General features: G+C 43.0%; 1 protein-coding gene across 32 annotated transcripts in view; it reads right to left on the bottom strand.

Annotated features, from left to right (window-relative positions):
• RBFOX1 (RNA binding fox-1 homolog 1) overlaps nt 1-22,102 on the bottom strand; it is a 1,406,067-nt gene that overhangs the window by 46,529 nt on the left and 1,337,436 nt on the right. For 19 of the 32 annotated variants that reach the window (XM_033101470.1, XM_033101471.1, XM_033101469.1 and 16 more), the window contains one exon: nt 17,930-18,062. In XM_033101470.1, coding sequence (XP_032957361.1) covers nt 17,930-18,062 — 133 coding nt within the window. Of the gene's footprint in view, nt 1-1,550; nt 1,591-17,929; nt 18,063-22,102 lie in introns of all 32 variants that reach the window. The other 13 variants (XM_033101485.1, XM_033101490.1, XM_033101492.1 and 10 more) reach the window with 1 other exon arrangement.

The following is a 22,102-nucleotide window of genomic DNA, read 5'->3' as shown; positions in this document are numbered from 1 at the left end:
GGTGATAGTTTTCTTTGTGGTGGATTTTCTTTTTTTCTAATTTCTCCATCCCTTCTCTACTCACCTCCATGTCCCAAATTAAAAAAAAAAAATCTCTAAAATTAGTTAAGCCAAATATAGTGCCTCCATATGCACACACACTTGATCCAGAGGCTACACTGGGGGAGACAATAGACTGCTGTTTTGGTTCACTCGGTATCTGAGGACGAATGAGCTCCAAACTGCTCAGCTCCAGCCTGCACCTCTGTTTAAAAGGATATAAACTGAAAGTTTGGAAAAAGAGGACGTGAGAAGGAGTGACTCAAGCTACACAAAAAAAAGAAATTGGTTGTTCACTGGGTGAATAAAGAATATGTAGGTCGTTCACTCATTTTATTCTGAAAAAAAAAGCTAACCCACAGATTATAATAAATGTACTTGATGCAATAATAATGGAACCCAACTAAGTTCATCACTGATGGAGATTAATACTATGTGTCAGCATCGTAATTATTTGAAATTCAATGGGAAGAAAATTAAATAACCAGTGTCTTCCCCATTTTCTAATAAACGACATCAATTTGATCAGAAATATGATTTTACTTTTGTTTGTTATCTAGTCCATAAAACAACAAGTATGATCCCAGTGAATTTATTTGAGGTCACTTATAATAAAAAAGTATATGATTTAGAAAACAACCCCCAATCCTGTCAATTTATTTTAAATTGTGTTTATTCCAAGTCATTTTCATAACGTTGCCACTAATATCATAATGTGGGAGAATAACTACTTCTTGATCAACTTAGATAAGTCTAATTATGGTCCCCATAATGAGAAATATCCTATCCTTTGCTAAAAGTGAACAGCTTAATAAAGTGGTACCATTTAACAAACAATTCTAAGTTAGGTAACTGTTCTAGGCAAATGGAAAAATAAGGGGTTGAATAAAATAAGGATTTAATGCTCACGTTGGCATACATTTTGTTAGGAGGTATTTGTTGCTAAGATCATCTATGGGGAGAAAGGGAGAGGGAAAGGAAGAGGGAGGAGGAGGAGAGAGGGACAGAGGAAGAGAGAGAAAGGGAGAGAGGGAGAAGAAGAAAGAGAGGGGTATTTTTCTAGGGCTTTGGGATAAACAATTAAATATATTTATAAGAAAACACTGAAAACATCAGCCATGAAAATATCTTTTAAACCTCCACAGCTGGTAACCACAGCTGTTATTCTAAATATTATACTGAAAATACATAGACCATACTGAAAACTCTAGAGAGAATTCCTTTGTGCTGGGGGGCGAGGGTGTCTTAACTTGACATGAGAGAAATGACATCTTTTGGCAGGGAGGGTCCTTGCGTTTTTTTCTGCAGTCAATCCAGGAGTTAATTCCACTCACTAAACAGCGTGTGATGCTATCGTGAGCAGAAGACCTGTTGCTCTGTGAGCCTTTGGACTCTTTCCACAGACCAGAAGAGGAAATGGACGGCCCATAGTAGAGAGATTCGCAGCAAACTTGTAAAAAGAATGACTCCGGGAGGAAACAAGGATGGCATGCACAGTAATGGATACTTACATAAATGTCTGCACCATAAAATCCATCCTGGTAAACAACACTGCAAGGGCGCACACACAAAGAGAAACATCCATATTAGTGCAGTTCCCCATGCAGACACACCAACCCCTGCACTGACGTAGTTAGTCTGGTCCAAAACACAGGAACCGGGAGAATGTCCACATTGGTTAAGGAGGTTGGAGACAACAGCAGGCGATCAGGCTGAGAAAATTAGGCTGGGTCGGTGCTGGCTCAGTGTCCGGATGTGGTGATGGACTGGGTACCAGACTTACCACCCTCTCAGCACAGCATGCAGAAGTGCAGAGAGAGTTGAGGTTTATTTTAAGTGGCCTAGACAGATACGAGAGTCAGAGTTTGCATTCAAACTACATAGCCCTGCCCCGAGGTGAAAACTCATCTGCTGAAAATATATGACTGACAAGGGTAGGGGGCACAGACTGTCCCATCTTCAACATAGGTTATAGCTGAATCAGGAAGCTGGATAACACAAGCGATTTCAGAAATGTTCTTCTGTATTCTTTCACACATGGTAAATGCAAGAGAATATCTCTAATTGTGCACGTGTGTACAAAAATAGATGCGTTTTGTAGGTGTGTGCATGGGGGGCAAAAATATGTGTGTTTTGTGTGCATGTATGTGTGTGAATGCATATATGCGTGTATGTGTGTGTCACATAGCATGTGTGTGCTCACTGTGCATAAGTGCATGTGTGCATGAATGTAGTGTATAGCGTGTGTAGTATGCGTTTGCACATCTGTATATGTATGTGTGCTCATGTGTATATTCACAAAAACTATATCCAGACTAAGCAAAGCCCTACATTATGACCGAACCAGCCTGGCCTCCCAAACGCTCCCTCATCACTTTCTATATAGTCATCTCAGAGAGAAAGGATTTCACAGGAGGGGGCAGAAGAAGATTCTGGAATTCTCCAGAAGTTTCTTGGTATACCTTGAGTGAAACAGCCCAGAAAAGAAGCTCCCAGTTGTGTAATCATGGGAAACTGACTTAACACCCCTCAGCTTTAAAATGGGCGTAATGAGGATCAGTGCAGCCTGCACACCTCACATCTTTTGTGAGAGTCACAGGAGCTCTTGAACATAAAAAGGTGTTTCCACGTACATGTTTTCCAAAGGAGTGTAGCTGTAATTGACAACCTTCCCTAACGTCTCCCCATGGAGTTTACAGATGATTTACGATTCTGGCAAAGGACCAATGAGCCACACCACTGAATTGAGCTGTGGTTCTGACAGAAGCACAACTGTGATTACCGAGAGATTCCAGCAGGTTTCAGTAGCAGAGTGGGCCCACATGTAAGCCAAGCATACCGAGCCCAGGGAAAGCACTTCACAACACACACACACACACACACACGTGCACATACACGCACGTGCACACATGGCAGTGACACTGGTTTGCTGGAGAACAATGCAGTGTGCTTCTCAGAGCTTTTCAGAGTTGATTGGCAAAAACTCAAGTACCATTATCCTTCAGAAGGGGGCAGGATTTCACATGCTAAGGAGGTTGATAGGAATCGATCAAAAGGGCTACAGTTCACGAGAGCACTTGTCCAGCAGGGTATTACCGTAATCCCAGATACTGAGCTGTGCGGCATCCTGAACTATGCTTTGAATTCTCTTTCAGCATTTCCAACATAAAACGACAATGTCTGTTGGGGGTTTAGACGGTGGGGCCAGCCTCTGCCAACAGGATTTGGAACAGATCCAATACCATGGGGGAGACCAAACAGTATGTAGTTTGGGCCCAGGCCCGCGGAGCTCATCATGTAGCCATATCACACAGCTTGTGTCTTATTCTTTCATGCCATCGTGCCTTTTGCACATGCAATCCTGTGTGCCCTTTTTTCCTATACCTTTGCCCAAACACAGACCCCCCCCCCCATTCAAGAGCCAAGCTGGGTGGGAGCCACACAGCCGTGTGGGTCAAGCCTCATCAATCAGCAGCTCTGTGCCCCCCTGGACTGATGACTTCAGCTCTCTGAGCTTCATTTACTCATTTGTAAAATGAGGAAAGAGCTAAGTGCCCACTTCAAGGAGGACTCAGAGAGGTCATGGCTGCAAAGTAATACACGATAGGCTTGACATCATAGGTCTAACTGAATGTACCAATGCTAGGAGCGTTAGCCAATGAACAGCCGAAGTGAAGTTATTTTTCCCTCCTGTAAACACCAACATCACGTCTCTTTGATACTCACTTGGTCAAATATTAACTATTGGTCAAATATTAACTATTCACCAAATATTAAAGGTATTTGTGTATGGGACTCATTTTGCCTTGGCAGTTGTACCCAATAAACTTACTCAACATTCTATCCTGCTTATATCTAACATATCCCTTTCCCCCAGAAGATGTAAAATAAGTATCTATTGACTGAATATTGCCCATATTTTAAAAGGGAGGTTCGGCATTAGAAGGTGACAGAAGCAACAATTCCTTTTGCAATTGCAATAAAAAGAATAAAATGTCTAGGAATAAACTTAATCAACGAGGTGAAAGACCTATATACTAAAAACTATAAGACATTTTTAAAGGAAATTGAAGAAGACACAAAGAAATGGAAAAACATTCCATGTTCATGGATTGGAAGAATCGACATAGTGAAAATGGCCATGTTACCCAAAGCAATACACAGATTTAATGCAATCCCCATCAAAATCCCAATGGCATTTTTTAAAGAAATAGAACCAAAAAAATCTCAGATTTGTATGGAACCACAAAAGACCCTGAATAGCCAAAGCAATCCTAAGAAAAAAGAACAATACTGGAGGTATCACACTCCCTGACTTCAGCTTGTACTACAAGGCAACAATAATCAAAACAGCATGGTATTGCCAGAAAAACAGACCCATGGACCAATGGAATAGAATTGAGAACCCAGAAATAAACCCACATATGGACAGATAATTTTTGACAAAGAAGCCAAAAACATACAATGGAGAAAAGACAGCCTCTTCAATAAATGGTGCTGGGAGAATTGGAAATCCACGTGCAAAAGAATGAAACTAGACTGCTATCTGTCACCATGTACCAAAATTAATTCAAAATGGATCAAAGACCTAAACATAAGACTAAACATAGGTACTAAGCGTATGTACCTTGGGTTCAAAGAGCATTTTACGAATTTGACTCCAAAGGCAAGGGAAATAAAAGCTAAAATAAATGAATGGAACTATATCAAACTAAAAAGCTTCGGCACAGCAAAAGAAACCATTGACAAAATAAAGAGGCAACCAGCCAAATGGGAGAAGATTTTTGCAAACAGTTCCTCTGAAAAGGGGCTAATATCCAAAATGTATAAGGAACTCATACAACTCAACAACAAAAAAACAAACAATCCAATTGAAAAATGGGCAGAGGATCTGAAGAGACATTTCTTCAAAGAGGACATACAAATAGCAAATAGACATATGAAAAAATGCTCAACATCACTAGTCATCAGAGAAATGCAAATAAAAACCACAATGAGATATCACCTCACCCCAGTCAGAATGGCTATCATCAACAAGTCAAATAGTAACAAGTGTTGGAGAGGCTGTGGAGAAAAAGGAACCCTCATACACTGTTGGTGGGAATGAAGACTGGTGCAGCCGTTATGGAAGGCAGTGTGGAGGTTCCTCAAAAAATTAAGAAGTGTATTACCATATGACCCAGCAATCCTTCTCTTGGGTATCTACTCAAAAAATCTGAAAACATTTATCCACAAAGACATATGTGCTCCAAGGTTCATTGCAGCTTTATTCACAGTGGCCAAGACATGGAAACAACCAAAGTGTCCTTCGATAGATGAATGGATAAAGACGTTGCAGTATATGTACACAATGGAATACTACTCGGCCATAAGAAAAGATGAAATAGTACCATTTGCGACAACATGGATGGATCTTGAGATTATACTACTAAGCGAAATAAGTCAGTCAGAAAAAGTAGAGAACCATATGATTTCACTGATCTGTGGGGTATAAAACTGAAAACAACAATGGTATAAGACAAACAAATGAAGAAACAAAAACTCATAGACATCGACAATAGTTTAGTGGTTACCAGAGGGTAAGGGAGGTGGGGGGTGGGAGATGAGGATAAAGGGGATCAAATATATGGTGATGGAAGGAGAACTGACTCTGCATGGTGAATACATAATGTGAGATATAGATAATGTAGTACAGAATTGTACACCTGAAATTTATGTAACTTTACTAACAATTGTCACCCCAATAAACTTTAATTAAAACAACAAGAAGAAGAAAGTGACAGATTGTAATTTCCTCATCAATCCCAGGATTAGGAGGAGGGATGCTGCAGTTTTGTTTGTTTCTGATTTGGTTATTCAGCATCAATTGCTGTTGTCAGTAGAGGGGGGAAAGCAACTAAGATTTAAAAACTGGACCATGACTTATGAGACCAGTGCAAGAGCCTAGACAGAATGTGACCCAGGTGTGAAAAAATTAATATTCTAACCAAATATTAATATATATTCAGATATGGGAAACAATGCCTTTTCTCAATATTTGTAGAAAGGGACCCAGTCCGAGTCTGCTCTTCTGCAAATACAGGCAGAGCTCGGAGATATTCTGGGTTCAGTTCCAGACCTCCGCAATAAAACAAGTGTTGCAATAAAGCAAGTCATAATTTTTTTGTTGGGGGGGCGAGGGAGGTCTCGCCTTCCACTTGTAAAAAATGCAACATCTGTAAAGTGCAATAAAATGCACAAAACAAGGAACGCCTGTAATGGAGAGAAGATCTGAGGCTGGACCTTGTGGGCCGTTCCACTGGACACATGCTGTGGACCAGGAGTGACCGAGTGACCGACCAGATGATCTGCTGAGCTCTGGCTGGGAAAGTGGCCCCTTCTGTCCCCAGGACAAGTCCTGTGCTCTGTGGCCAGCTATGTGCCTCCATGCCAAGCGTATTTGTGCCAACAACTCTCCAAGTGACATAAGAACAGGCCCCATGTTTATTCAGCAGGACATCCTACTTGCCACTCTTTGCCCGCCAGTGTGGGCCGTGGAAAGTGACTTTGGGACACTGACATGCCACATGTCTGAGACAGAGAACCAAAGAGAAAAATGTGCTCTAACATCCTCGTTTAGACAAGCTCACACAAACTATGTCTCTGCTTGCCGAAATGCTCACCCTGCCAAGGCACAGAGGGCAGAGAGAGTGACTCCCTTCACCCAGACCCCGTAGGGTCCTCCGTAGGGAGCTTAGCGGGAGTGGGCACATGGTCACCAAGCCATGTGCCTAAATGTAAAATGGCGCCGTGATGGGCCCTGGAGAGGAGAGGACTGGTGGTACTGTGTACGTGAACTGGAAGGAGGGGGCTGGCAGCAGGGGCTGAGGGGATCTGTGCAAATGCCACAGAAGTCCACAGGCTTCGCTAGGTAGAGAGCAGGTGGACCCAGCCAGGCAATGGGAGGGGCCTATGCAAGACCCACAGGGTCCCGGGCTCCTTTAAGGGCCTGCAACGGGTATCCTTTCTAGCTTTGGGAGATTCAGAGGCCCAGCAGAATGTGATGGCTTCACGGAGAAAGGAAATCAAGAGCTCTAGCTGCTATTATAAACCACGCTGTGTGGGAACTGCTTGCTTTCACTGAGTGCAACACCTGCACGTTTTGGACAGAAATGAATGAGAGACTGAGTTGTCTACCTCTAGGGTGACTCTAAAAAAAACCAAGAACTGACATGGCTGTCCTTGAAGGGAGCGTGAAATGAAGCCACTTTGGGGACTGTCAGTTTCACCACAATGATGTGTGTGTGTGTGTGTGTGTGTGTGTGTTCCCTAAGCTACAAATAATAGCATAAGTACAAAACGACTCCTTCAGACTGACAGAGTGATGACCACCTTCAGTCCCCAAACTAAGCCTTCTTTGCTCATCATTCCACTTAATCCTCATACTACCCCTTTGAGATGGATAATATTATTGTCACCTCTTTAGGTATATGGGAACTGGAGAGAGCGAGGTAAGGATGAAGCTGGGATTCTAGCCCAGGTAGTCCTGGCTTCACAGCCCAAACTTTTAATGGCTACGGCAGGCTGCAGGGGTCAAACTTCAGCATGCACCCGAGCCACCTGGAGGGCTTGTGACAACACAGATGGCTGGGCCCCATGCCCAGCCAAGAGGTTCTGAACCCACAGATCTGAATGGGGGTCTAAGAATTTGCATTTTTCACAAGTAACAGGTGTTATCCGAAGGATAACAGAGGCATCAAGGATAACAGAGGCATCACTCTATGTACCACCACCTTCAAAGTGTTTCCATTTGACACAACCCTGAAGGTTAGCTTTTAGGTCCTGTGCTAAATGGGAGCTGTATACCGGGAAGCCCTTCCAAAGTCTCATGCTGGTTTCCACGACTATATCCAAACGCTTTTTTTTTTTACATCTCCACAAAACATGTGCACTTAAAATATCAGATTTGCAGGGAAAGGAGGACAGGGGATGATGTCTGGTATGCATCTATAGGTAAATGAACCACAGCCCAGTCACAAGAGAAGGGAGGTACCATCATGCAGCCGATTTTAATGCAAAGACGGTCTGTCTAGCCATGCAAAGGTAATTGCATTGCTTGTCAATCACTTTGGGGCTGCAATACGCTTTTGCAAGAACATAATGCAAATGCACATCTCATTTTCTTAGGAAGGTAATAACAGTAGTTAAATATTTGGATGAATGCAAGCAGGGAATGACTGCACTATAGCAAATTGGTTTACTTAAAAAAAGAAAGAAAGAAAGAAAGAATAGGATGCCCAGTGTACACAATCTGTTTATGTAATATACTATATCTCAGCCACAAATATATTTCTGAAGGAAAGGTTATTTAAAACTGTTTTACCTTGCTGCCCCTTCCAAGTGGAAATAAATTAAAACTTTTAAAGCGTTCAAATCCAACTGTTTTTGTATAGATATCAGGTGGGTCCAGGAACTCCCTGATGTGTGTGCGTGTGTGTGTGTGTGTGTGTGTGTGTTTGTACACCAACATTTTCCTAGGGAAAAAATATTTTTAATTAGATTAACAAAGGGATCTACTGTGTTTCTCCCAAAATAAGACCGTGTCTTATACTATACTTCCCTGAAAATAAGACCGGGTCTTATATTAATTTTTCCTCAAAAGACGCATTAGGGCATATTTTCAGGGGATGTCTTATTTTTTCATGTAAAACAATCTACATGTATTCAAATACAATCATGTCATCTTCTTCTGGAACATCGTCATAACGTACTAAATGTGTCCGTCTGGCTGACAATCTTAACTGGGGCTTATTTTTGGGGTGGGTCTTATTTTCAGGAAAATACAGTATGACATCCCACTCCCCCCCAAAATTTTAAGAACCACTGATTTATGGGGTTTGTCTATCAATGCACTCAATTAAGAGGCATTTAAAAAAAATTGTAAGAGGTTACATTTTAAAATTGGCTGAGAATCTAAATAAGAATTCACATAAAAAACAAACAAAAATCGGGGCAGCTGGATGGTTCAGTTGGTTAGAATGCGAGGTCTGAACACCAGGGTTGCTGGTTCGATTCCTACATGGGCCAGTGAGCTGCGCCCTCCACAACTAGACTGAAGGACAACGAGTTGGAGTTGATGAGTCCTGGAGAAACACACTGTTCCCCAATATTCCCCAATAAAAAATTAAAAAAAAAAAAGATAAACAAAAATATAGAGAGAATTCTGGAAAGTATTCTGAGAATGGGCGATAAGGACTTCAGTTCCTAGTGTTTATATCACATTGGGAAGTGCCTAAGCATCAGACAATACACTCTGAGGATTAGACATTCAGAAATAAAAACCAAAAAAGCATGGCTGATTTACAGATAGAAAGGTACATACACACAGTTCTAGAGGCTGGTCATCAGAGGCGCTTTCAGGACCTAGAAGCATTTTTTTTTTTTTTTTTTTTTTTTTAGCACCTGAAAGCATACCCAAAAGATCTAAGTATGGGTTTCATTCTTGCACCAGCCAACTTTAAGAAGTTTTCTCTTGAAATACTACCATACCTTTCCTATATCCAAAGTAGCACACAGTCTCCTCAAAATACTTCTCAAGCTCACTCTAAGAAATTGTACATAGATGTGTCATTAATTACACCAAGAAGTGCAGATATCTTCCTCAAAGATATCCAGAGAACCAAGACCAAAACCGTATAGCAGATGTTGGATGCTTAGCTAATAATAATAATAATAATAATAATAATAATAATAAAAAATAAATAAATCTCAATTCCAGTCAAGATAGCAGATGTGCTTACCTTCACTCATGACTATGTCAAAATTACAACTAAACTACAGAGGAACCATTACTGAGAATCACTTGAAATCTTGCTGAACCAAAGTCCTACAACTACAAATGTACAGAAGAAGCCACCTCAAGACTGGGAGGAGGGGCAGAGATGCAGAATGGGCTGGTCACACATCTAGGTGTGACCATTCAACATTGGGAGGGATATCTCAGCTGCAGAGAGGCCCCCCCAGGAGGAGCGAGGGGTCCCAACACCAAACCTGGCTCCCCAACCCAGGGTTCCAGTGCCAGGGAGAGAAGTCCCCATCACTTCTGGCTGTGAAAATCAGCAGAGATCATGGCTGAGTGAAACAGAGGGCTGCTGGAGTCCCAGGCATTCCTCTTAAGGGGCCTGCACATGGACCTACTTGCTGAAAGACTCACTTGCTCTAAGCTCCAGCACCGGGATAGCAGCTTGAAAGGCAAGAGGGACATACAGGAAGGAACTGAGTTGTCTGGCTTCTGGATAAGGGCTGGAGGGACAGCTTTCTCCTGGTCAGAGGAGCTGGTGGAAACCATTATTTCTTTGTTTAGCAGATGCAAGCAGCCGCCATATTTGAGTCTCCATCAACCTGGCCCCACCCTGGTGATTCTGAGACCATGCCCCACCCAACTTTCAGGCATACCCAAGCCGCTCCCAGAGGCTTTTTCATACAAACTGCCTGCCTTGGCTCATGCTGCAGACTTTCCTAAAGTCTCTCAAAGGTTTGCAGAACCCAGACAAGCAGCATTTGGCCTGAGTGTGAGCCGTACCTCTGACTGAGCAGCCTTAAGTCCAGCACTAGTGGCAGCCAGCTTTGGTTCATTGTTTGGCCTCTCAAGGCACCTCCAAGCACAGCACAGCCATCTGTGGATTGCTTTGTGGTTCATACCAGGTGTCCCTGAGCATAACACACGCTGTGGTTGAACTTGGCCTGCAGCAGGTCCCCTCCCAGGTGGCCCTGGGGCTGACATGCCCAGTGGCCCACTTTGAAATGAGCTGGAGCATCACCTGGACACCTCCAAGGACAACACACCCAAAGGGCAGACTGGGCAGGCACCAGAGTGCTGCTAAAGTGAATGCTGTCCCATAGGGTCAGCCCTGCACCACAGTTCCTCCACTGTAGTCACGGGCAGTCCTAACAATGAATCAGACCAAGGATCAATCCCTCCCGTTGATGTGCAAACATCAACCGAGGCTCAAATATAACAGGAGACCACACACATCCCACACAAGGGACACATTTGCAGCACTCGGCTCTGGTGACCAGGGAGAACATGACACTGGGCCCCACAGGAACCTACTACATAAGGCCACTCTATTAAGACCAGGAGACATAGAAGCCCTACCTAATATATAAAAATAAATACAGGGAGCCAGCCAAAATGGGGAGACAAAGAAAAATGTCCTAAATAAAAGAACAGAACAAAGTTCCAGAAAAAGAACTAAACAAAATGGAGACAAGCAATCTACCAGACACAGAGTTCAAAACACTGGTGATAAGGATGCTCAATGAGCTCAGGGAGAACTTCAACGAAGAGACAGGAAACATAAAGATGGAGACAGAAAACATAAGAAAGAATCAGTTAGAAATGAAGGCTACAATAACTGCAAAATGAAGAATATATTAGAGGGAATCAACAGTAGATTTGATGAAGCAGAGGATTGAATCAGTGATTTAGAAAATAAGGTAGCAAAAAACACCCAAACAGAACAGAAAAAAAAAATCTAAAAAATGAGGACACTTTAAGGGGCACTGGGACAATATCAAGTGTACCATCACTCGCATCAGAAGGAGAAGAGAGAGAAAACCTATTTGAACAAATAATGATGGAAAACTTCCCTAAACTGGTAAAGATAATGGATATTCAAGCCCAAGAAGTGCAGAGTCCCAATCAAGATGAACCCACAGAGGCCCACAGCAAGACACATTATAATTAAAATGCAAAAGTTTAAAGACGAAGAAAGACTCTTAAAAGCAGCAAGAGAAAAGCAGTTACCCACCTACAAGGGAGCTCCCATAAGACCGTCAGCTGATTTCTCAACAGAAACTTTGCAGGCCAGAAGGGACTGGCAGGAAACATGCAAAGTGATGATAATCAAGGACATACAAACAAGATTGCTCTACTCAGCAAAGCTATCATTTAGAATCAAAGGACAGATAAAGAGCTTCCCAGACAAGAAAAAGCTAAAGGAATTCATCACCACCAAACCAGTACTACAAGGAATCTTAGAGGGCCTTCTTTAAGATAAAATAAAAAAGATATAAAAGATGAAAAATAAAATGGCAATGACCACATATCTATCAACAATTACTTTAAACGTAAATGGATTTAATGCTCTAATCAGAAAACATAGGGTGGCTGAATGGATAAGAAAACAAGACCCATACACATGCTGTCTACGAAAGACGCACTTCAGATCAAAAGACACACACAGACTAAAGTAAAGGGTTGGAAAAAGTTATTTCATGAAAATGGAAACAACAAAAAACCTGGGGTAGCAATACTCATACCAGACAAAATAGACTTTAAAACAAAGCCTGTAACAGGAGACAAAGAAGGACCCAGGAATCCCACTTCTGGGTATTTACCTGAAGAAACCCAAAACGCTACTTTGAGAGGACATGCTCATCCATATGTTTATTGCAGCATTATTTACAATGGCCAAGATATGAAGACAACCTGGGTGTCCCTGAACAGATGAATGGGTAAAGAAGAGGTGGTACATATATACAATGGAATATTATTCAGCCATAAAAAAGAATGAAATCTTGCCATCTGTAACAACACGGATGGACCTAGAGGGTGCTGTGCTGAGTGTAGTAAGTCAGACAGAGAAAGACAAATGTCATGTGATTATACTTATAAGGGGATTCTAAAGAACAAAATAAACAACCGAAAAACAGAAAGAAGCTCATAGATACAGAGAACATTTTCATGGTTGCCAGATAGGCAGGGGTTTGGGGGTAGGTGAAAAAGGGGAAGGGATTAAGAAGTACAAATTGGCTGTTACACAGTAGTCATGGGGATGTAGGGTATAGCATAAGGAATATAGTCAATAATATTGAAATATAATACCTATATATGGTGTAAGATGGGTAATAGATTTATTGGGGTGATAGATGGGAGGGCATTGGGGACAGGGTGAAAAAGGTGAAGGGATTATGAAACACAAATTGGAAGTTACAAAATAGTCAATGGGATATAAAGCATAGAGAATATAATCAATAATATGGTAATAACTATGTATAGTGCCAGGAGGGTCCTAGAGTAGTTTGAGGAGGGTCTCTTCTTAAATTATTATTATTATTATTATTATTATTATTATTTTTAAATTTACTGGGGTGACAATTGTTAGTAAAATTACATAGATTTCAGGTGTACAATTCTGTATTACATCATCTATAAATCCCATTGTGTGTTCACCACCCAGTCAGTTCTCCTTCCATCACCATATATGTGATCCACTTCTTAAATTATATAAATGTCTAACCACTATGCTATATACCTGATGTAATGTATAGCATAGGGAATATAGTCAGTAATATTGTGATAGCGTGGTACAGTGTCAGATGGTTGCTGGACTTATCATGGTGATCACTTTTTTTGGTATACAAATGTTGAATAACTATGGTGTACCCCTGAAACTAATATAATATTGCATGTTAGATATATTTTAATAAAAATCTTTTAAAAATAAAATAAATTTTATCTAAAAAAAAAAAGTCTATGCAGTTCCATTAGAGCACCTTACTGGAGCCCCAGACAATATGCATGGTGCATAGTAGGCACTTGATAAGTAGCTGTTTTACAATTAATTAACTCATTAAGAATAAGTACTTGCTGAGACCGATCTCATGAGGTTTGTTTGGGAGGGGACTGGAGTTTAGTTGCTATCTTCTAACATCAGATGTTGTATCGAGTCTGGTGGGCTGCCGTCTTCTTTCACTAATCATCAGTCTGCAAGGTCCAATGGATGGCAATTACCCAATGGGAAGTTTCTCCGCACTGTGAGTCACAAGAGATCAGACTGGATAATGTGGCTTCTCTATCAAAACTGACTCAAGGATCAAATGCAAGGAGAAATATGGAAAACCTGGTCCATTCAGCCCTCTTTGAGACTGTTCACTAGTTAACATTTTATGATCCCTGTATTCCACAAACTACTGGTGCGCTCTATCCAAAGCCGTATCTGTGGTTGTGCGGAATGGAGATCTGTGAACTGCAGGCGGCCCCCCAGCAAACGGGTAAGTGAGGCATTCAGGGAGAGGTGTCCGGTCGATAACTGCATCAACCTCAACAACAGTAGCTACAGCTCACTAAACAGGCATCAAATGACGGAACTAAGTTGTAACCTTTCATGGATCTCCCTATTTTACCCTCTGTCAACCCAATAGAGGCAGGCAGAGTCTTCACTTCCTGTTAATGCAACTGTGCCTACAGAGTTTAAGTCAGCGACCCAGCGTAGTATGACACCGGACGGCAGGGGCCCTTCGCATCTGCCCCAACGTCAATGTCTTCATAGGACTGTAAGAATCCTATAGACTGTGTAGACTCTAACTTTCCAACTCATCACCCATTCTCAGCTCACGTTAGCACTCAGTAGGGGGTTGTCTGACTCACTCTTAGGGGTTTGCACTCGCTTCTGTGATCCCTCCATTGTCCAAGCAGAGCCCTCGCACCCCCCACCCTGACAAGAAGTGTCTTTTTAGCTCTATGAAAAAGAGAGCTAGGGCCTCTCCATCACCTGTGTTCTTTACTTGCTGGGAGGGGACTTCAGAAAATACCAGGATGTGGAAGGGAAAACCCAGTCAATGAAAGGAAATGGAAGATGCAGGACATGCTTGGTGACTCCTCCTGGATGACTGTCTTAATGTTTGATATCTCCAAGGGTCATCCACGGCTCCACCAAAGCAGCCACGGACGTTCTGGAGGGCTTTTTTTTTTTTTAACTCTCAGAGAAAAAAAGAAGCCATGCGTGGATGTAGGATCAATGACAGATTTTTGGTTGGAATTTTAATAACAAAGTATGTTCTTATTGGATACTCTATGAGGAGCAGAGGTTTAGGTTGGCAGTTAGATGTATCTTCTGCTGCTGACAACGGGAAAAATAAACTCTTTCTGAATGAATGCAGTTAGCTAGGTGACATCACAGAAAAGATGGGGATCTGCAGGTGTGAGGGAGAATCGCAGAAGGAGATCTTAATATGGCAATTTAAGAAATAAGTGGATATAAATGTGGCATATATTTCTTCTCTTCCTGGAAGTCTTCTCTGGGCAAAGGGTCCTTCCTTGGTAGTCACACAACACCTTACCTTATCACTTCTCACATGTATTGAAATTGTTAGCTTATATAGTGCCCTCTGTTCATAACTAGAAGAAAGCCCTCCAGAGGTACCACTAGCCTCAGTGTCCTCAGTGCAGACACTTCATGGAGCTGAGAAAAGGGGTTCAGCCAAACTGGACTGAAGGAAAGACATTAATCAAATCTAGAACTCTTCCCCCAAAGGACTTTGGAGACAAACAGTTATAGGAAATACACACTATCTTCTGGGCCACCTGAATCCTGATAATGTCACTTCCTGGAAACAGGAGTGGGTTTCCAACCTCTGTTACTTGCTTCCACTCAATGCAAGATCAGGGCCCTTTCTCCTCCAGCCAATCTCTGCTCTCCTTTCCAAGATGAGCTGTCTGCCCCCTGCAGTCTCCTGCAGCCTAAACCAAACAAGCCAGAGGAGAAGGGAAATCTTCATTTAAGATGCTGGGTTCACGTTTGTTCATTTGGTGCCAATGCACTCCAGCCAATTTGTAATCCATCAAAACACCCAGGCAACTAGCTGAATTTCCTCCTTTCGACCAGTACTTGGCTCTTACAGCACCTGCAGACAGGGACACATATGCCCCTAGCCATTCTACTCTCTCTACGCCTCTCATTCTAAGAATTTTATCTTACTGCTAAATGTGGGTTCAGAAGTCCAGTCAATATTGTAAGGACAGAGCCACAATCTATTATAACCAAAATGGTTAGGACCATCACTGGACGATTAATATGAAATCACGCCTGAGGCAGTCGCAAACACATTGCTTCACCATTTGGAAATGCCTATGTTTCTCCCCGGCAAATGTGGTATTAATTAGTTATATGTGGTTATTTCCAGCAAAGAACAAGTTCATGATAAGTCTGCAAATTTCAATTTTACAGCAGGTGTGTTATTCTGAGACTTTTAAATAAATTGCTCATGTGAGGACAAGCCATATAATTTTACTTTATTTTTTTTCTGTTCAATATAGTAGTGAAATACTAAGGGTACATAGATTGGAAAGCTACAATTACCAGCTACTAAGATATAATAATGATTTTCAGACAAACTAATGTGGTATAAACATGCACTGTTGCATTTATGGCTCATGAATCTTGCTTTAGTAATTACGTGAACCTAGTGGGTATCTTGGCTTTTTTTTTTTTTTTTACTCATTATGTGACCTTGGGAGTAACAAATCTTTATTTCTACCTTTCTGGATTTATAAAATGGGCTCAATACTGTAGGGCTGAAGATAATGATTATATTATCAATGATTTTTTTTGTATCACACGGTCAGATACATGAGGCTTAGGACATGCAGACACATTATTTTGTAGGGTAGGGAGAATTTAGGGCCAGTTCATCCATGGTTTGTTATTACCCACCATCTTTCCAGTACAATTCTTTTTTCCCCTGGCATTTTGTCCACTAAGAAGCTTGGGACTGACCCAACTCTAATGACAACACCAGAAGCAGTGAACTTTATCTTATTTCTCTGCCTTCATTTTTCCCTTCCCGATATTTCATTTCTTTATAGTCTTAACTCTGTCTCATTGCATTTGTTTTTGAAATGCTTCAAAAGCTCTCCTTTGGAATGGGTGAGATATGAATAAATAATGAAAGAGTGTTTCCCTTTGTCATCAGTATAATAGAGAGATGATCTAGGCTAATTTGAGTTTTCTTAAAGATTCATAAACAACGGAGCTAAAAAAAATGCGTTTAACCCTTTTCACAAAGTCCTGAATTACAGCCATATTCTTTCTACAGACAAGACAACCAGTCCTAGCAAGGAAAGCCTCCTGCCAGGATGTCATGGGCAGAGCTGAGCTTTCCTTACAGCGCGACTGACGTTTGGGGCTTGATACTCTTTGTGTTGGGAGAACGGGGGCTTTCCTATGCACTGCAGGATGTTTAGCAGCATTCCCGGCGTCTTCCAACTAGATCACACCTCCCTGTTCCTGTTGTGACACCAAAAATGTCTCTGCTTATTCCAAATGTCCCTTGAGGACCACTGCCTTAGAGACAGACCTCTCTCCCTGACTCCCAGTGTGCCAGAATGTTCTAGGAGGATCCCTTAGCAGGAAGGCAGAAAAGGTAGCTCAGGGTTGCAGCCCATCACACCAGTGCATTGTTTCTTTTTAGCATTCACCACTATTCCTTGATAGTCACTTGGCAATACCAAAGTCCATGCACAGAAATACTAAACTGGCCCTGGGGAACACATTAATTTGCATTTCCTTTCAGAGGGGAAAGGAAAGCAATGCCATTTTGGAAAATCCAGCTAAAACGAGGCCTCATTCTGATTTCCTTGAACTCTTGAATGTTTTGCATTTGACTCCACACCTAATTTTCTCTTCCCAGCCAAAGGTTCCTAAACCTTGAAGCGCAAGGTGTCTTTGGGAATGGGAGCAAGCCCACCCCACTGATATTTTTCTGTTTGAAAACCTCATGTCCATCCATGGACAGACTCAAGGGGCACATGTGATCCAACCTCCTTAATTACCAGACGTTTGCAATCATCAGAACTACAGCTTTGGCTGTAACCATTTCTCTGTTCTCCAGCATTCAGTCTCAAAGAGCATTTACATAACAACATGTGACATGTAGAATACTTAAAGGCACCAACCATGACAGGACAAATTACACTCATTTTTCAATACGCTTTGCAAGGTGCTCCACTGCAGGCGCGCCGGGCTGCATGCTGGGGCTTTCTGGTGGGGCAGTCAAGACCAGCATGCGCTCACAAACAGGAGGGGGCTGGTGCAGGGAGGCCCGCGCAGGAGGCTGCCCCACTTACCCGCCATAGGCCGGGATCGGGGGTGGGGGCGCCGCGGCCCGGAAGGTGTTGTACACGGTGCGGCCACGGCCTCGCAGGTGCGCCCCTCGGTAGGCGGCCGCGGCGGTGGCGGCTGGATACGGGAAGCCGGGCACTGTGGGGTGAGAGAGAGCAAGGCAAAGGGTTTCAGATTCATGCCTGCTATGGAGGGACACACCCCCATCCAGACTCTTCTCCCTGCAGGCCAAGACTGGACAGCGTCTCCCCGCCCCCCCCCCCCCCCCCCCGTACTTCCAGGAGTCAAAGGTGGCATCTGGGCGGGGGCCAAGATCTGATTCCAGCAGGATGGGCTTGTTAAGATGGTGGTCCCTGTGCCCGCGAGAATGTGATAAATGACAAATACTGACCAAAAATTCTTAAAAACAGGATTAAAGCTCACTGCACATTTTTTTTTAAAAGGTGGATAGTAGTATGTGTGGTCAATGTGTTCTCAGTATGTCAGTCTGCCCATCCACCCAGCCAGTCACCCACATACATATACACTCCCGTCTAGTGTAATATATATTTATGCGTCTGAGCGCACAATGTACATGTATGTCTATGTATGTACATGCATGTCTGCATGTTTGTACACACAATATACATATGTATGTGCATATGTGTATGTGAATGTGTATATATATGCATATTTATGTGTGTCTATAATTGTATATACATATAGGCACATATTTCAATGAGATCATGCTTTTCTCTGGGGCTAAACTGCATGTTGTTTACTCATAGTTTTTCCCCATCCCATTTTTAGTTATTTCCCACATTTTCCTTTTCATACGTATATCGCTTGTTAAAATTTTTTAATTGAAATACAGTGTTCCTACAGACACGTGTATGCAACTTAAGTGTACCTAGCCCTCATGCTCCAAGAAACAAATCGTTACCAACATCTCATCAGCCCCCTAACCATTTATACAGTTTTAAAACACACACAACAGTAATAGCAGAGAAATCTAGGAACTCAGCTCTTAAGAAGAGGGTGTGGGCAGGGCTTTCTTCCCCAAGGGAAAATTCTCTGAGCAAGATAACTTCATGAGGAGTCAAGAGGGCAATTAAGCTTGTTGTTCGAAACCCCTGATAATTAATTCTGTTCTCTGCCTGCGATGTCCTTCTTCCCACCGCATGCAAATCTTAACCCACGGGGCTTCAGAAAACCCCTTCTGCCTTCCAGCTCCATCCAAGTGTCTGAATCCCAGAGTTCTCATCATGCTGACCATGCTTGCCCCATCCCACTAGTCAGCGGTAGTGTTGCCCAAACCATAGTGCACAGAGGGGGTGCTTTTCTAGGAAAATACACGTGGGAAACCACTGTCCCAGGAAATCTACATTGAAGGCTCAGAAAGTCTTACTGGGAGGGGAGTGCTTTTACAGAGCTAACCCAGCACACCAAAACTTCACTTTTCCAGGAATTCTTGACTTTGGGGAGCCCCTACCCTCTCACAGGCATTGGCTTTGAGAAGAGGAAGGCCAGTCACTTGCTGTGTTGTACCTCTCCTATTAGTCTGCAAGCTTGATGCCTCTATGTCACGTTTGTCTTTGCATCTCCGCCTGCCTCCCCATGTTCTAATCGTGGGCACTAGAATGACTGGATGGATGACTTCCCTACGTGACCAAGTGGAAGAAGTTGTGGGCTGAGGTCAGGCCACAGGATGGACACACGATCCGGTGAAGTGTCTCTCCTGGTCCCATTGTCTTCTCTCATCCTGCTTACCTAACAGGAGCTTTGAGGGGTTCCAAAGAGAGGGAGACTGGTGAGATAACCCGGTGGCAGGGGAGGGGGTCAGAGCTTTCTTCCCCCTCATGGCCCTCCCTCCCTGCCCCATCTCTCCTGGGATTTCACGCAGTGTTGATAATGGCATGCAAGGCTGGGAAGGACAGTTTCTTCTGGTATCAGGTATAAAGGCTCTGAAAGGCCTTACAGGGAAGGAAACTCTAACTTCGTTAACTCAACACACCCAAACTTCGCTCTTCTGGGAACTCTGTTTTGGGGACCACCTAACCTATCGCAGGGTGCTGTATTCCATGTTGTGTCACCGTGGTGTTCGCCCTCCATCCACACTGCCCAGACGGGCTTTTCCCTTCCTACCATCACATTCAGGAGTAGACACACTCCATCCCATCTCTTCCCATTACCCCCCGTCCTTGGAGTAGCTGTTTGTGAGTGGCAGGGAGAGGAAGGAAGTGGGGTTTCCCACAGGAGCCCCTCCCAGTTCTACACCATCATGGAAAACATGCTTTGGAATCTAACCCTTGAGACTGAACTGAAGACTGACTGGCTATCATCTGGGATTCTCTGTGGGTTTCTGCATAGCAAACAGTCAGCCGGTTTCATGGATTCTACCATAGCTTTCTCTCATGATGCGGGTAAAATGCTAGGATTGGAGAACCAAGCCAGAATGGTTTTATCTTTCTGTTTGTGTCTGAGAAGACCATACAGGTTATTTGTAACCGTTTTAAAAAAAAAATTGTTGTCATAGACGAATCATGCAGCTGTGTTTAGCTCTCAGGTTGCCAGCCCCTAGCACCCACGTTTCCTGGCACCTGTTTCAAATAACTGTGGCTTGAAACTGTAGAGAGGTGCCAATCTCGGTGGGGACAGCAAGTAAATCCTAATATCATAAAAGCCCAGAATTAATGAGACATGAGATGTTGGCTTCAGGACTGGGGAGAAAACGAGTGAGCGTGGCTTTGACTCCAACTCTATCTTGCCACAGTGCAAATATTAAGTTTTCATAGGAACGCCCTGGATTTTGAAATAAAGACAATGAGAAATTCACAATCTGGCAGAGCAGCTGGCTGCCTGCGTGAGGAAACACGGTAATTATGCTGACCCATTCGTTACTGCCGCCTCCGGTGCAGAGCGAGCGAGACACGATCCCTCTCAGCGACACGCAGGTTTTACAGTAATTCTTGGAGGACTTAGATGTTGAGAGAAAACATGAAACAGAAGCTTGGCAGGAGAGTGAGGGGGGCACAAGCTGCTGAAAGTGCACAGCCAGGAATCCATTTTGTAGCCCCTTTGCTACAGCGACAAAATGTCCCTTTCGATGCAGGATAAGGTCTCAATACAAGGCTTTTGGGACTCCTCAACACAGGGCAGATTAGGGGGGTTCTTAGCTTGTTAGAGGGACACAGGGACGGCTACACGTCAACTCCTGGCTTAAAATCACCTTCCCGGGGAAGCCAAGTATGCGTAGGTGAAATCCATAGTTCATGCTTTGGACCAGAGGCTTCAGGGAGAAAGTATGTGAGTCTCTCAGATGGATGGTTGGCTCAGCTATCTCTTTCTCATTGCCAGTCTGGAGCTGGCCAAGGAATCTCTTTGCCTCTAGTTAGTCATCACGATTTATGGGCATTTTCTTCCTCTTTCCCTTCTTTCTTCTCTTCCTTTCTTCCTTCTTATCCTGGCTCCTCCCTTTTCTGCTCTTCCCTCCCTCCCTTCATACCATTATTTATTTTTTAATCTCCTTCTGGAGAAGGCTGCCATGAACCTCCCCTGCTGTACAGTAAGTCTTCATTTATCATCATTGATAGGTTCTGTGACTTTAAGGAAAATGACATATAACGGAACCAATGTTCCCATAAGCTAATTGATATGAACAAAAGTCAGTTCCTGTAGCATCTCATCAAAGTTAGAAATGAAACAAAACATTGAACAAAACCACATTATTCAAAGACCTGCTGTACTCTCAGTTAAGTAGCTTGGATCACAGAAACAAGATTTCTCGCTCGTGCTAAAATGCAAACTCCAGGAAGGTACTGATATCCATCCGCTCTGCTCACTGATTTACAAGATTGCCATGGCACAGAGCAGGCATTGGGCACTTAACACCATGCCTGGATACCTTCTGGTGGTTACCCAATGCTAGTCTCCTTCTTTCTGGGTGAGCAGAAGCCCTTCGTCTTCACCTTCCACCTTTCATAACACTGTTCCCTATACAAAGTGCCCTGCCCAGGTTTTGCAGACAAACAGTATGCAAACAACACAACTCGAGCTCAGTCAAGATCTTTATGAAAATAATTTCTACATCCACACTTTTAGGTACTGCACTGGGCCAGAAATAGCAACCAGACTTGGAGTATGTACGATTCAAAAGGGAGATGGGTTGGATAACCATTTTGGACTTGGTACTATCACAA

Source organism: Rhinolophus ferrumequinum, assembly GCF_004115265.2.
Source record: "Rhinolophus ferrumequinum isolate MPI-CBG mRhiFer1 chromosome 15 unlocalized genomic scaffold, mRhiFer1_v1.p scaffold_54_arrow_ctg1_1, whole genome shotgun sequence".
Lineage (NCBI taxonomy): Eukaryota > Metazoa > Chordata > Mammalia > Chiroptera > Rhinolophidae > Rhinolophus > Rhinolophus ferrumequinum.
This window is presented reverse-complemented; position numbering and strand designations above follow the sequence as displayed.